The sequence below is a fragment of the Protopterus annectens genome, chromosome 4.part1 (genome assembly GCF_019279795.1).
Source record: "Protopterus annectens isolate FY-2018-M chromosome 4.part1, PAN1.0, whole genome shotgun sequence".
Taxonomy (NCBI): Eukaryota; Metazoa; Chordata; order Ceratodontiformes; family Protopteridae; genus Protopterus; species Protopterus annectens.
This window is the reverse complement of record NC_056734.1, coordinates 806,390,880-806,408,583: the sequence shown is the minus strand read 5'-3', so window position 1 is coordinate 806,408,583 and position 17,704 is coordinate 806,390,880. Positions and strand designations below refer to the sequence as shown.

At 36.4% G+C, this 17,704-nt stretch overlaps 1 protein-coding gene across 1 annotated transcript in view; it reads right to left on the bottom strand.

Annotated features, from left to right (window-relative positions):
• LOC122801311 (unconventional myosin-VIIa-like) overlaps positions 1-17,704 on the bottom strand; it is a 951,466-nt gene that overhangs the window by 290,861 nt on the left and 642,901 nt on the right. Inside the window, 1 exon segment of the mRNA XM_044070855.1 lies at positions 9,700-9,873. Coding sequence (XP_043926790.1) covers positions 9,700-9,873 — 174 coding nt within the window.

Here is a 17,704-nt window from a genome sequence, read left to right as displayed (position 1 = left end):
TTGCACACTAGCTACGTAACTTTCTACTTCTTTCCAACAATTGAGTGTAATAGTGTGATAGACTTACCCTACAGCTTTCTGTACTGGTTGTCTAACCTTGTACTTCCTGCATTTTTTTTTTAGTCACCACATATGCCCTTGCCATTTAGCCAGAAATTTGTTCTCTGTGGTATGTACCACTACTAATCCCCCCCCTCCGGGGTTAAATTCTTTAAGTCAGGCATTGTTATTATAAACTCACTGTTTCTTCTTCTTCTGGGCTTTGGTGAATCCAGTAAACCAGCATAGTGTTTTATCATGCTTTGAAATAGTGTCTTTTCTTCTCCTTAAGTCTCTGTCATAATCCTGCAGACCCATGGGATGCCTGCCTTGCATATTCAAATGGGATAAACTCAGCTAAGTCTTGAAGCAGCTCTTTTATCACAAAAAAGTAGAGCAACAACTAGTCCCATTTCTTACTGTCTGCATCAATTGCTTTTATTAACATGGATTTCAGTGTTATACTGAACCTTTCTACTAAACAATCAGGCTACAAATGGTGCTTAACATATTAACTTTAAAACACTGGCATACCTGATGAAGTACCTCTGACTTAAAGTGAGGGTATTGGTCACTAAGCCTCTCTTAAGAGATACCCACTTAAGAGAATACAGTACCAATTTTCTGGCAGTAGCCTTAGCATTAGCTTTGTGTAATAGTACCATTTCTCAAAATTTTGCAATACTGTCACTGTTGCTAGTACATATATTGATACCCACTGCTATTTATTTTGGCCCTGCACTGTCCATAGCAATACATTAAACTGGCACATCTATAATAGGCATCAGAATCACTGGATTCTTAACTCCAAGATGGAGTCCTGTTATCTGACCTTCTGAGAAAAAGCACATATATTTTCTGTTTCTTTCATTATGTCTGGATAACAAAAGCTGGCTAGCTGTCTTACATTAGTTTTGTCCAAACCCAGGTAACCTTGTAACAGATGGCTATGGGCTATCTTCATTATTAGTGCCTTATTAGCTTTTGACACTAACAATAGGTGTAAATATCCCTCTCTGTCTTCATTTGCTCAATATGAGGGATCATCTATTATCAACATAGGTGTGAGCAATAATCAGAACATTTCATTCACTATAATAACTTACAACTTTATTTATATTCTTTCTTGTTTTGGTTATAGTATTTTTCCATCATGCTTTTCTAAAGTTTATACGGCCTACCTGTTAGTCCATTAATTCAGCATTATTATATTTAATAACTCATCTTGAAGTGGAAGGTACAATTTCGTGTCCCCAAAACAGTGGAAGCTATATCACATCGTTGAAAATGCTAATTATTGAATCACTATTCAGCGAACCCACTTTGTCGAAATCTCACTTTATCGAATGGCCATTTAATAGAAGTTTTTCATAGGGAAAAACAACAGTTGGCCATCATTGGGAATTTGCCTTTTTCTCCACTGTAGTGTGGTCTCAAAGTTGGTATATTTAGTCGAGGGGAGTGGAAGGTGCAGCCCCCCACATTGGGGGGTTGGGGAGGAGCCCCCCATTTAGGTGAATTTTAAATTTTTAGAATTTTGTGATGGGTGAAAGGTTGGGCAGACATTTTTCCCTATGAAAAACTTTGATTAAATGGCCATTCAATGAAGTGAAATTTCCACAAAATGGGTTTGTTGAATAGTGACTCAGTAATTACTGTTTTTGACAATGTGATGTAGACTCAAAACAGTAGTACTTTAGCTTCCTATATGTTTACTCCCTACCAAAGGGCAGTGCTGGAGGTAAAGTTCCTTCTCCTTTAACTTTTCTAGTATCTGAGTAAGCCTCTTTGTGAATTCCCTTTTTCTTTAAGTTAATGTTTCCCTTGGACAGATAATAGTTTACAACTCTGCATTTTCTTACCTATTACACTTTTAATACTTAACACTATTTCTTTATTTTTAGGGTCCTCATTTAAGTAATATTCTGTTTTTGGATTCTCTCTTTCTGTTCTAACTCATTTTAAGCTTCTGTGCAGACATCTGTCTTATACTGATTGTTAATTTACGTTTTCTTTTTTTATCACTTCACCTTCATTTCCTGTGTTGACATTTCTTATAGAGTATTGGGTTTCTGTTGTTTCTTCATTGGACAGGTTTCTGTTGAAACACAATCTTATTTGCTATGTAGCCCCTTTTGTTGCATCTGTGCTAATTATCTTTTTCTGGTTTTAATCCTGGATATCTGATTCTGGATATTTAAGTGTCACTGTCTTGACTCACTCCCCAAATTCTTATACCAAATGGGCATATCAAAACCTGTTTTACCTCTTTCTTATTTGAAGTATTGGCCTGCCACACTATGTCTATGGGTTTCCTTTCTCTCACATTTTCACAGTGCCATACAAAGGGGAAAATCTTTTCCTAGTATAACATTTTAGATTCATAGGTAAGTACTAGACAATCAGTCTACAGACCATTACGAGCCAAGCCAAAAAACATATTTAAAAGTTCCCTCCTGCTTCAATGAGGGCAAGGCAAGATAGACAGGAGAAGGATTTGAGGCTGCTCATCTAATTATCTAGCTTTACCTTGAAGGTGGCAAGGGATGCTACTCTGCTTGACAGCCAATGGAAGTTTGTTCCAAAGCTGGGTGATATGTTTGGATATGAATCTATCATGCCAACGTGTCTTATTTAAGCAATAATCTGCATCTGTGGATTTACTCACAGTTGGTGTGTGTTCATTATGAGGGTGAAACCCAAGTGATTAAACAAAGCCTATTGTGGGTAAATCCTGATACAGTAAACCTAAAACCTGATATACCCATGAACAGTCACTGATTATTGCTATTATACAATTACATTATTTAAGAAAGAAATTGCTTACTTTATTTAAATAATGTATTAGTGTAAGGGCACGTCAGCCTTCTTCCAAGTTCTCTTCCCTAGACTGGTAGACTGATGCATTGTGCATGTGTATGGGATTTACATTTCCACAGTGGCACAGTACATCGGTGTACTGCAGGAGAAGTGACAGATAAAACAGAATCTCTGTTGCTGTTTATTTTTAATAGTTTAAAAAATTAACCAGTCTTTATTAGGAGCAGTGCAAAAATATAAGGAAAATCAGGTAAGTTTCTGTCTGTTTAGTTTTGCAGAACATATACAACTTTCTTATATTTTGCTCTGACCCTCAGCAAATACCAATAGAAAATCTGGCTGCTCAATGGTACTAAAGCAGCCAGCTTTTTTCTATTGATATATGCTCAGTTTACAATGGCCACGCTGATTGGGCTGTCCATTCAAATAGTAATGAGCCTTTGTTGTATAATTATCCTTTGATGGTTTAGTTCCTTTAACTGGGTATTTGATGTTTTATTTTCAAAGGAACATGAGGTCCGAGAGATGTGGATCTTTCATGGCTTAAAATTCTTGACACAAAGATCCATGGAGTAGTTTATAAGAGACTCAGCACAGGGGAAAAAGCTACCAGTCTGTCCTGATAATGGAGAATTTTGAGGCCACTGATTTTTTTTTTCTTTTGAATGTTTGAGTTGTCTCAAGTTGAGTGATATGTTTAGACAAATACATGGCAAAGGTTTATTATTTTCAATAATTGGTCTGATGATATATGCTTAAAGGTATATGAAGACTTCTTTGTATCTAGAGGAGATGCATTTGGAAATTGGATGAGCCAGAAAGAATGCTTGCTGAACCACAGAGAGATGACAATCAAACAATAAGGAGTTATCAACAAGAGTGCCTAGATCCCCTACAGCAGTGTCTGATTTGAGGGGGTTGTCATCTATATGGTATGTGAAAATTATTTTTTTTACCAAAATGTCTACATTACATTGTTTTCACATTTCATTTGAAAACATTGCTCTTGTGCCAGTTGATAATATGGTGTAACCCATGTTAGAAAAATTATGAATCAGTGAAAGATGGAGTAACATCATACAATTTGTAGTTATCTGCAAACTTGGATAACCGTAGGCCAGGAGTGCTGGCATAAAAATCTGAGAAACAGATGCCAAACAGAAGAGGGCCCACCACTGAGCTTGGTAACTCTTTTGATTTCTAATGTGGTTCACAAGACTCTAATCACATGGGCTCTGCCAGACTGCTAGTTAGCTATTCACCACACAACACAAGGATTTATATTCAGATTTACAAAGATGTCAGTAATGCTTGCACTAGTAGTAGTATAAAAGGCCTTGCCCAGGTTCAGATATTGTGCATGTACTGTATAACTGCTAGCCACCTCTATTAGGACTAAGCATTAAGCGTTTTTTTCTCCTGTTATGTAGTTTATCTGTAAAGGTATTCCACTACAGGGTTTGTTTTTAGATTTCTCATTATATTTTGTGCAGACAGGGCTGCCTTATAGACACAACAGGTTAATTTATTTAGATGCTCAGTTAACTGAAGGTTTGTTATTGAGAAGTTCCTAAGCATAGAGATTTTACAGGGGAAGTACTACCAGTTTTAAAGGAAAAGGTCACTAATTTATACTCTGCTTTAATAAGGTAGGATATTATCTACAGAGATGTGCAAGAAGTTATCATATCTGTGAAGATTAGATAGAGAATACTAACTGGGTCTCTAGTAGGATGACTAGCTATCTGAAAAGAGAGTTAACTTTAATAACGTAAAATAAGCACTATGCATGCCAGTCATTGCCAGTGCAGGTCAGCCAGTTTATTATTGAGTTAAGTCAGAGGGTACAGCTACATGATACATAAGCTTTCCTAGAACTGTTTGGAGTTCTACATATGTGAGGTCATTTCTGTTACTGTGAATGCTTATCTTCTCTATCTGTTGTCTGTCACTAACAATATGAATAGTCATAGCTGATTAACTCAGTGCCCAGTGCCACTCCCCTATTTGCTACCCCTCAATGCTAGGAGAAAAAGAAGGCCCATTCTCTAATCTGGTGCTTTTCCCTGAGAGAAGTGGCAACCATGTCATGCTCTGCATAATAGCTAAAGAAAGATATATAGTCGTTTACTCCCACCCCTCAGCTCAGACAGACAGCAGTAGCTGCTGACTCCCACCCCTCAGCTCGGACAGACAGCAGTAGATGCTGACTCCCACCCCTCAGATCGGACAGAAAGCAGTAACGTCTGACTCCCATCCCTCAGATCGGACAGACAGCAGTAGCTGCTGACTCCCACCCCTCAGCTCAGACAGGCAGAAGTAGATGCTGACTCCCACCCCTCAGCTTGGATGGACAGCAGTAGCTGCTGACTCCCAACCCCCAGATTAGACAGACAGCAGTAGCTGCTGACTCCCACCCCTCAGCTTGGATGGACAGCAGTAGCTGCTGACTCCCAACCCCCAGATCAGACAGACAGCAGTAGGTGCGGACTCCCACCCCTCAGATTGGACAGACAGCAGTAACTTCTGACTCCCACCCCTCAGATCGGACAGACAGCAGTAGCTGCTGACTCCCACCCCTCAGCTCGGACAGACAGAAGTAGATGCGGACTCCCACCCCTCAGCTTGGACAGAATGCAGTAGCTGTTGACTCCCACCCCTCAGATCGGACAGACAGCAGTAGCTGCTGACTCCCACCCCTCAGCTTGGGCAGACAGCAGTAGCTGCTGACTCTCATCCCTCAGTTCAGACAGACAGCAGTAGCTGCTGACTCCCACCCCTCAGATCGGACAGACAGCAGTAGCTGCTGACTCCCACACCTCAGCTTGGGCAGACAGCAGTAGCTGCAGACTCTCATCCCTCAGACTGGACAGACTGCAGTAGCTGCAGACTGCCACCCCTCATCTTGGACAGACTCCCACCCCGCAGCTCGGGCAGACAACAGTAGCTGCTGACTCCCACCCCTCAGCTGGGACAGACTGCAGTAGTTGCTGACTTCCATCTTTCTCTGCTGGTTCTTTCTGCACTCAGTCCCTTAAGGAATGCAGGCTGTTTGGATAACTGTCAGGGATTCATCTATCTATGTCACAAAGCTAGCTTCGTAAAGTAATCTTATCTGAAACATTTCAGAAAAATATGTATCAATGAATATTTTACCCTTGTACTTGTTTTCACTAACTCAAGACATTGTATCTTTGTGAAGTATTGATATTTGTTTTCCTTGGAAACTTATGTGAAATAATTGCTGGTAATGTTTTAATACATTTTAATTAAAGTGCTTCAGGAGAAGGAATAGCTTATCAGTAAATATATGAAGATTAAGATGTATTAGTCTGTTCATGTGAGGTAATCTTCTGAAGACCTTGACTTTTCTAGTTAAAAAAGTAGAAAAACAAACAAAATACATGGCATTTTTCCAATTAGGGTAACTATTTGTCTATATGAACAAAGGCAAAAGGGGAAGTCATGCCTGAAATATGAACTGATCTTGCCCTGCTAGTAATATGCTTTCAAATCTAATGCATTATTGCAAATCATTTGCTAACGGTTGGGCAGAAATGGGCATCAGGCATGAAGTAAGTTTTATATGGTTTTGGGTAGCTCTTAAAATGTTTAAATATTAAGAATTTTAAAATAAAGAATATTCTTGTTTGGGATTCTTCATATTATTATACTATACCAGTATTATAGCTGTTGAACTTTCTGTAAAACGTCCAAGACCATAGCAGTAATGTGGCTGAGTGGGTTTACATAGCTGGCAGAAGCAGAAATGTAACCGTCCAGGTTATTAGCATTTATATATTTTACAGAATGGATGTCCATATGTTTTAAAAGGGCATGAACACATGAAGTAATTCACCCACTGTTGAGGCCTGGTAGCATCCATTTGTCACTATTTTCCAATCACAGCATAACCTTTCATCTGCTGCATATTGAGTAATTACAGTATCATTTACTCAGCATACAGTCATTGAGGGCTGTGTAATTTGTGTAATTTGGCCAAAATAACACCCAGTAAAGTTGAAAAATATTTTTAAAACATTTGAATTTGTTGGGGGTATGGCCATAACCTTAATCCAGGGGGAGAGTCCCCATTATTTATTCTAACACTGAATCAGGTGCTAGTAATTTACTTGATGTGAAAATTACAGTTTGTGTCAGTGGTTTTAAAGAACTGGACTTCAGTGAGTACTGCCCTTCCCAATTGAGTGGGTACTGAATGTTCTAGATATAGCTTAGTATACTAAATTATTAAATATTTCTTGTTTAGATGTCTTGGGATAAGTCTAAGGAATGTATCTATGTTACTGACATATGGTCTAACCTCAAAAATTCTTATCTATATATGCTGAGCACTTGTAAATAACATGACTACTGTTATTAAGCAATATTGCATTTATTGTTATCCTTAACTGAACTTTGATTAAGACAGAGGATGTGCTAGTCAACCAGTAGTTAAAATAAACCACACATGAACTAATTAAGACATTTCAGCATTATTTTATTTGTTCCACTGAAATTGTGAGTAATATCATGAAATTATTATTATTTCACAAAATGTTTCACAAAGTTTTAGCATATCAGGGCCCACTGAACAAACAAGACTGATCTTGGAATATGTGTTGATATGTAGTAACATTTTTATCTGGCCCTGTAATGTAGAGGAATGAATCCCTGACCACACTCCAGATGACTTGAATGGTGGCACTCTTACTGAAAGGATCATGCAGGAGATGACGGGAGGGAGTGACATTGGATCACCCATCATGGAGGGGCAGATGGTGTCTTGACTCACTGTATTGGTGACACCTACAGTTGAGAGGTGGCATTGCTCATAGTAAAGACTCTAGATGAAATACATTGGTCATTGCAAAGAGTTTAGTGTGCCTTTCAGCCAGGAAACATTGCATGTGGGTTAGCATGCATAATCCTTCTGGAAGCAGCCATTCTGTAGAATGCAAGCTGATGGGAAGGGAGAGGTTAGGAAAGTCCTCAGGATCTGCAGTCAGGCTTACTCCCTAGTAGGTGACTCTCACCTCCATGGGGGTATAAACCAACTGAAAAGTCTCACTGGTCAGAGAAAGCATATGCTGGAAGGTTCTCAACAAGACCAATGAAGCATGGCTCTTGCCTCCTGGGAGGAATGAATTAGCTAGTTTGGTGCAGGAAGGGGGTTTATTGTGACTGTTCTGTGAACCTTAAAAAGTAATATGTGATAAACATTTCTGAATGTGGAACTAATTTGGTGTAGTCAGCATTCGGCTACCAGAAAACTGAATGAAATAGTTGGAAACATATTCTCCATTTTTTATCTGAAGAAGCCATAATGTTTCTGTCTGTGAGGATACCTAGGGGAAGAATCAAATTATGTCTATAGCTCTTATCATTGGTTTTAGTTATTGGTGCATAATTTTTTTCCATAAGTGATATTTGTTTCCAGATTAATTCTTCCAAAAGTCATTTTCTTTAACATATTAAAATCTCACCAATTGAAAGTTTTTGTATATTTAATATTTTTCATGTTGTACAGTATATTTAGGTAGCAGAGTACAACTGGTTCTCTGATTGGAACATTCTTTTTATGCAGTCATGTTTTGCGTGTTATTAAAAATGTTTGATAATCAGTTTGATACTGTTCAGTAAGCAGTTATGTTAAGGAAATCTTAATTGAAGCCTGTTTTATCCAAGAAGTAACATTTTACATATATGGAGTAATTATTGCATGTATATCTATGACATTCTCCTAAATACTTTAAGATGGATAGACTCCAAAATACTTTCTAGCTGTGATGCATATTAAGTGTGTAAGAACATTCTAGTAAATTAGTTTTCAGTCACTTGTGCAATTTGCTTAAATTCATTGTTACAGTAGAAAGGGGGCACTGATGATGGGGTGAGGTGAGGAGAATGTCCAGAACACGTGTCAGCTTGGGTTAGGTGATCGATTCTTGCCCATCTGGACACAGCATCTCTTTGCTGACAGAATGATACTATGTATTAGATGTGTCTGCATGAGGTTCCTACTGTAAAGAGAAAGAGACAGATAAAGGAGGAACCTGGTAATAAAAGATACCCCCTAGTAGTATGGTAACAGTTATAAGCTTGAGGCTTTGGACTGAGTGAGTTTTAACTGTGTGGTATATGGTATGGCACTGTTTGTCTGAAATCCAGAATGGCTAACAACCTTTCTCCAAAGAAAAGGAAATGAGGGAGAAATAAGAAGCCACTTTAGGGCTTGGTAGAAGGCAGAGCAACAGAGACTTTAATATTATTCTGGGGCAACCAGGCAGACAGCATACAAGGATCACAAAAATTATACATGTGATAAAATCTCTGAGTTCTGTAAAAGACAGTTCTTGCCTTTAGAATGGCGTTATTTGTCTGTAATGCACTATTGGATGTCTATGTTGCTCCTTATAATAGGAAAGTACATGGGGGGGACTCCTTTGGGATGGAAAAAGAGATGTGTAAACTGCTGTACTTAACAGTGTAGACATACTACATACTGTAAATCCTTACTGCAGTTCAAACACACACATGCACAATTATATATCTCCCTCATTTATGGAAGCTGAAATTTCATTAAAAGAAGCTCATAAGTGAATGGGGTGATAGGTAAGAAATGAATCCAGAGTAGGGGTACATAAACATGTGGAATGACTTGAACTGCATCACTTCATTATTAACAGTTTGTCCCTCTGTACATTAAAGTGATGCCACATTCATGACGGAGTGCTGAAAAGGATGATTGAAATGCAAAAACACAAAACTGTGGTTAAAGTAAGACTGGAAGCAACACCAGCAAACAGACAAGTGGATTTGAAAGATGCTCTGTTTTACCTTGTCATAGCAAGCAGCATAGAGGGAAAATCCAGCGATGTCTTTTAAGTCGAGTTTCTCTGCAATGTAGTGGCACGCCTCCCCTGCTGTACTTGCGGAATCGACAGGTACACTGATCTGCTTTCCATTCATGAGTGTGACTTTCACTATGATGCGCTTCTTTGTCTTGGTTGCCTTTTAAAATAACAGAAAATAGAAATAACTATGCAAGTGAAAACAAAAGTAGTATGCCAGTCTGTTTAACTTATTTGACATAATACTTGCAGAAGAATTGTAAACTGAGGTACTTTATGCTTAACAGGAATCACTCAGCAGCTACAAATGTAATGTCTGGACAAAATGGTTCCCATTATTTCATAGGATCATTGGACGTTACTAAGCTAACAACCCTAGAGCATTTTCATCCTAGCCATTCATGCCCCATTTTGCCAACTATCACTACCCAACAGGTTTGGTATATGCCTGTGCCTTACAGCATCCATATGTCTACAGCATTTCTCCCCGGGCCTCTACCAAAAATTGGCTTGATTCCAAGTCGGACTTTCCTGGTTAACAAATGTTAAATAAAATAAAAGATAAATAGATCTACAAGCTACCCCTGTTTATAAGGGACACGTGACAAGCTAGGGATGAATTTGCAATTTTCCATCCATTGATCCAAACTGCATTTAATAGGTTTAGGAAACAGCTCTGCTTCACATGATATTTGAGTCATAGCTTCTCCCAGCAGTCAGTGCTGCAGGAAATGATGTAAGACCACTGTTTGTGTAATGGTACTTACGGGTACTACAGTTATCCAAACTCACAAGCATAAGTGATGGCAGGAGAACCGAGTTAATAGTAGTTACATTTTTCTTCTGATAAATTATCACAAAATATTTAATAACTCACAATAAAACATCTTATTTATATTTTGTAATTTGTGTGTGTGTGTGGGGGGGTCACTTTTTATATCACTACTCAAAAAACTTCCATGATAACAGTCTTAATGACTACATTTTTAATACATGTACTTAGATATTTTAATGTTTATAAGCTCTCTCTTTTAAGTAATAGTGCACTGCTCATGACATTAATGTTGCATTTTTTGTAATGAATTATTTTAAAGAAGCCGAACCAACTTTTTGTCTCTGACTATGGACTTGGTGGATGATAAATCTTTTTCATACTGATCATATATTTCCATTTGCTAACTTTCTAGCTATGCTTTTCATTGTTTATGCAAATAATTGCTTTTCAAATCCAAAACCACCAAGCACCAAGAAGAAACAGTAGAACAAAACGACCAAAACCAGTGAAAGAATATTTCTTTTAATGAAATCACAAAATCTCTAGCGCCTTGGCCATCAGCCTTCAAGGAGATAATGCCAGTAAAAAAGGAACACACCTTACACACCAATATCAATTAAACCATAAAACAATTAATCAATAAAATTAAACTATTGCTTCACAAAATATATTTCCAGTTGCATTCTTGGTTTAAGCCAGCAGGTGTCATACTTTAGAATAAAAAAAGTTTCTTTACATAGCTTATTCTTCAGACAAATAACATCAGCAGCTTTAATTTGTTCCAAAATGCAAACTCTTACCTCTGTGTAACCCCCCCCCCCCATGCACAGAATTAAAGTGACAAGCAATGGGACTTTCTTCTTTCTTATTTTTAATATCTCCGATGTGTTCCTGCAACCTAACTCTAAAAGACATCTTACTTTCACCAATGTAAAAAAGATTGCAGGAACACAAGTGCATACACTACATCCATTGTATTGCACGTATATTCTACTATTGGCCTAAATTTATGACCATTGATTCTCTCAAAAAACCTACTAATATATGAGTAAATAGAACAACCCCCACATGCCCAGGTACCCAACCAACTCATAGTATTTCTAAGACAAACACTAGGTATAGAAAATGTTGCATGTACTAACATGTCCTTCAAACTACGTCCCCTTCTAAAGGAGATCAAAGGGACATGCCATAAATTAGTTACCTTATGTCGTCCTTCCACAAGAAAAGGCAAGTAATATTTTATGCTATCTATTATGTAATTAGACAGTACATTGTAAGATGTAACAAAATACACCTTCCTACCTCCATCAACACTAGAGCAGTGGGGCATATTATTATTATTATACCTTATTATACGTGTCTCATTTTTTTTCCTTCAAACATAATCTTTTCAGGGCTTTTTTAATGATATCTATACTATAATCTCTTTGTTTGAACATTCTCCAATTATTGAAAATTTCCTTCTCCAAAACTTCTGGTTCACTACATAGTCTGCCAACCCTTAGCAATTCCCCATATGGGAGATAATTGAGAACATGGGCAGGATGACAACTACACCTGTCCAACAACTGGCCTCCATTGCCAAATTTCCTGTGTATACTTTTACTTATTTTCCCACTCATCTGACCCTCCAGGATCAAATCCAAAAAAAAAAAAACAACAGAGTTACCACTCTGTATCCCTTCAAATTGAAAGCCAAACTGATTTATAATTTAATAAATTAACAAAATCCAGTACCAAAGATTTACCACCCTTACACAAAAAATTAAATAATCTATAAACCTATAATAATGAATACCATATTGTCTAAAAAAATCTAACCTATACAAAATAAATATCTCAAAATATCCCATAAACCAGGTTTGCATACACGGGAGCAAAAGGAGCTCCCATGGCTGTATCTTGAATTTGTTGGTAAATCACCAGGTTAAACTCAAAAAAATTATTAACTAAACTAAAATAAATAAGCTCAATAGTGTAACATGAAACTGGACTGTCACCCAGAAAAAATCCAAGGGCCTCCAGACTTACTGAATGCTTAATATTTGTGTACAGACTTTTAACGTCTAAAGTAATCCAGTAAAAATCTTCACCCCAAGACACAGATCTTATTTTTTCTAAGAAGTCAAAAGAATCTTTAATATAGGAATCCAAAGTTACTGCAAACCTAGTTAAATAACAATGCAGCATAATTCCAATATTGTGTAAAAGATAATTACTGGCTGCCACTATAGGTTTTCCTGGGGGAGAAGCCAAAAATTTGAGAACTTTAGGTAAGCAATACAATTTTGCTAAGGTACAATTATCTACATTACATTTAACTTCTACATCTTTCTTAGACCAATATCCAAGTTTGTAACCTTTCTGCAGAATATCTTTGAAATTCTCAACAGCTTGTTCATAATGTACAACACTAGATATCTTATAAACTTTACTTTTGTTCAAATGATCCATACACATTTTAAGGTACTGAGTAAAGTGCAATATTAAGAAAACACAAAAAGTTATCACTGTGCTAGACTGTGCTCAATACAATAGTCAGCCAAACAGCAAAAAAGAGAGCACAGAAGCATTCAGTATCCACACTTTAATGCAGCAATACAACACTTAAAACAACAAAGCTTTTGGGTTTCCCCTTCCTCAGTGCTTAAACAATTAAAAATACAGTCAATTCATTTAAATAACAATTAGTAAAATCACCTGACATAGCCAACCAATAGGACATAAATACAATACTAAAACACGCACACACACACACACACACACACACATGCACACACACACACACACACACACACACACATATATATATATATATATATATATATATATATATATATATATATAAAAATATATAAGAGAATATATGCATGAATATATAAAAGATAAAAAATGCAAATATATAAAAAAGCATTAAAACATATATGTACACAATATACTCAATATAATGCCCTAAACAACTACAAGTATTATTAATGCAGTATATGCTGTTTTTTAAATAAAACAAGTTTTATACTCACTTTATTATTAATCCCAGGAAAAAAATTTGCTTGTAGTCTCACAATCCAAGAATATTCAGCATTTTCTAGAAAAGTATTAGCATCACCCCCTGTCATACTTTTATATATAACTTTAATAGCCCTAAATTTAAATCTATGCTCCTTACCATTTTCTAGTGCATGTTTAGCTAATGCATTAGTAGGTACATTTCTCCTAATATCTGATTTATGTTCTATAATATGGTCTTTCAATCTTCTACTACTTTCACCTACATAAAACGAAGAACATTTAATGCATGTAGCTAAATATACTATAAAATTTGTGTTACAATTCACATAACAATCAAAATTATATTTATAACCTGTGTGGGGATGAATAAACTGAGTATTAGTTAACAAATCATCACAACAACTACAATTTAGGCAAGGGAAGGTGCCTTTTCTATCTGTAAACTCTACACCCTTAGTCCCATCCAACTTAAAATCTTTAAAACATAATCTACGTTTAAGATTCTTTTCATTTGCTAATAAATTAATATTTCCCTCATTATATCCTCTTTCCAAAAATTCATTACCCATAGCATCCATTTGTTCCTTGCAAAGTTCATCTTTGGTGTTTAATCTACTTACCATATAAAACTGGCCTTTAACTATACCTTTGAACGTATGAGGGGTGTGCATGCTTCGTCTGTGTGTATATCTGTTAGCATGCACTGATTGTTTATACACGCTCGTATGTAATTCTCCCTTGTCTATAAATAGATTTATGTCCAAAAATGCTATATTTTCCCTTGATGAACATAATTTAAAATGTAAGAATTCTGTAGTTCTTTCTAAGGAAGATACACATTCTTGCAAGTCATCATGTGTACCTCTCCATATAAGGAAGCAATCATCTACAAACCTCTTGTAAAACATTAGATTAGCCTCACAAAAGCTTTCACCAGAATATATAAATTTGCTCTCCCATTGATTCAACACGAGATTAGCATACACATTAGCCATGGATGGCCCCATGGCAACCCCAGATATTTGTAAATATACTTTCTCATTAAATACAAACACATTATTATTAAGAATTATATCAACTAACTCACATATAGTAGCTATCTTTCTTATTGCCAAATCTGTATTTGTGCTTAAAAATTCACGAATACACTCAAGTCCATAATCATTTGGAATAACTGTAAATAATGAATTAATATCAAGTGTTGCCATAATAAATTGTTCATTCTTATTATTACTGCTATTCAGTGGTGGCTGGTGACTTCAGATCAAAGGGGGCTGCAGGACATAGCTGAATGGGTGGGGTCAATGGGAAGGGGTGCAGCCAACTAGAAAGGGGAGGAGCTATGTTCAAAACCACAAAAACTAACTTTAATTAAATACGCTGCCCTTGGTGCCAAACTGTCATTATGAGAGTCCAATCAAGACAAAATGAAGTGTAGGAGAAAAAAATATTTCAATGCATTGGCTGCATGACAGCTTACTTAATATCTAGATGGAAACAAAAAGGTTGTGATGCATGAAAAAATAAATTACTTTTTAAATACATTACTGGAATGTCAGTCAAAATCAAGTATAAGAAAAACAAGCAGCACTCAACTCAAACCACTTCTCCTTGCATTGCAGTTCTAATTATAATTTATATTCAGCTTTATTAAAGTACCAAGTAACATGCTGAAAGAAGCAATCTCTGTGATGCCCCCACTTGTAAAAATGTTTCTTATCAAAAAAGACCTGCTGCCTGACAACTATCTACTTGTTTCATGGGGAAAACATGATCAAAGTAAAAAATGAAAAGCAAACAAGAAACAAGCTCAAGATACATTGCTTAAAGGATTACTGTACATGTTATGGACCACACATGATAGATTGGCATTCTGTTTAGTTTATGGGTAAAGCCTGCAGAGATGACTGGAAGTCTCCAACAAGTGTAATGAGCTTCTTAAAATAATGTAACCCTGTCCTTTATTACAAATACTGTCATATGCATTTCAATACCCAAGGCTTATACATTTATCTAGTTATGTAAGTATTCTCTGCATGGCAACAACAGAAAGGCTTTCAATGTTGGCAGTTCTTTAACAGTATGCTTATTAAAGCTTACTTGCATCTTATGATCTCAGACAAGCTTACCTGATGGTCATTAAAGCATTGCTTGTTAAACACAGAGCAACAGGCACTTTCTGAGTAATAAGCATAAATCAACAGTACAAAAATATGACCTAAACCAGACCATTCTGCAAAATCAAGGACAGATAAAAAGCCACTGTAGTACTTGTGTCTGCCTTGGATGGGGGATACTCTGCACATTTACACTGCATAACTGCTCCTTGCCTTGCTTGGACACATCCAGAGTCACTACATGGGGGAGTGGGGTGTAACAAGTATGTCACAATTTGAAATGTCTCTGGCTGACTGCGATGGCCTTGACACATTTGTCATACCTCTCAACCTCAGAGCAAGAAATCTGGACAAAGCCATACATAGAAGTGGGACAAAGTCCTAAATTTTTAAATATTGCTCTTATAAACTTAGAAAGATAATAGAATAGTAGGTCTTGCATTAGAATGAATTTTCTGAAGGGTATGAAATCTGAAACTCAAATGTCTGTCATTTTCTAACTTCAGTCTTTAATGATTTGCCACTAATTTGCCAAAAAACACAATTTTATGAAAAATGGACCTAAAATGTGATGCAAAAATATAAAATAGCCACACAGTACAGCTGGGAACCTGTCAAAGAAGGGACACTTTTTAAAATATTAGTACTGCTAACTTGAGCAGCTGACAAAATAAAAGAATTTACATGCATTTCTGAAATAAAAGTAATCTATAACTGATTATTAGTTATTTCTTAATTGTAAACCCTCCATGTTTTCTTCCAAAATTGCTATTTTGCGGAGGGATTATTAAGGGAAGAGCAACATTTTGAGCCAAATTCGGGGACAGCTGAAAGGTTTGACTATGCCTAATTCTATAAAGCAATTTATTTGCATGTACCTCTCAACCTGTTAATGCAATAAATCTGGACAAGGCCAAATATATTGGGGAACATATAAACAGTACTAAAAATTGTTCTTGTATAAACTGAGTCAGTTGATAGAATAACAGGTCTTACTTTAGCATGCATTTTTCTGAAGGTTATGAAGTCTGAAACTCAGTGTCTGTCATTATTTAGTGACTTAATTCCTAAATGATTTGCCAGAAAACCACAAATTTTATGAGGAACAAACCAAAAATAAGAAGCAAAAATCTATTCATTCTGTGGAAATCTGGACATTTGGGAGATATAGGTCAGCCAGGGCTGTCTTTGAGTTTGCCTCCCTTCCCCCTCACAAAATCATGGTTGAATGGAGCCTCCACCCTGCAGCCATTCCAATGATCCATTACTTGGATATTTCACTCCATTTACCATAAACACTAATGTGCATACTGCTTTACTTTTATGATGATTTGGACTTAATTTTAAAGTTTTATTTTGCATTTTACAACACAAACACTAAGACATCTGCTAAACAGAGCAATGCAGTCTCACAATGAAAACAGACTTAGCATTAAAACTTCTCTGCCCTTGAAACTCACATTCATTGAAACAGCATTGAAACCCACATTTAAAGAAAATACATTTTGCCAGTGGCAGATAAAGATTAACTTTGGGCTGTTATCAAATCATAGGCCCCTTGCACATGAAACATACATGTTCTCTTTGATACACCTTCCTGATTTTACTAAAATATATTCCTTGTACAATACAGTACAGTTGTTAGAGGGCATTTTAAATTTATTGTTTTGAACATTTTCCAGTAAACAATGAAACAAAATGCATGCACCAATAATGACAAAACTGCCCAATTCAGAAAATTTCCATCATAAAAGTCTACTCAAACTTCTACAGTCCACCATTATCAGTAAATATGCACAATCTCTGAAGTAAAAGTCATCTAAGTAATTCCACATTAAAGAAATCTGTAACTAATGAAGAGGTTGCTTCTAGCAAACACCTTTATATTTCATGGTTTCATCGAAAAATAAAGTGTCTGTTGCCCCTGAGGAATAAATTGCCTATATTACATTTAAAAATATGATAAGCTAGTAATATTGCAGTAGGAAATGGATGGCAAACTGATAACAGGTTCATAGTTAGTATCTTCACCAAAGAGGACATTCTCAGTACGGCAGCATCCACCCCTTGTGGGAGTAGAACCCACA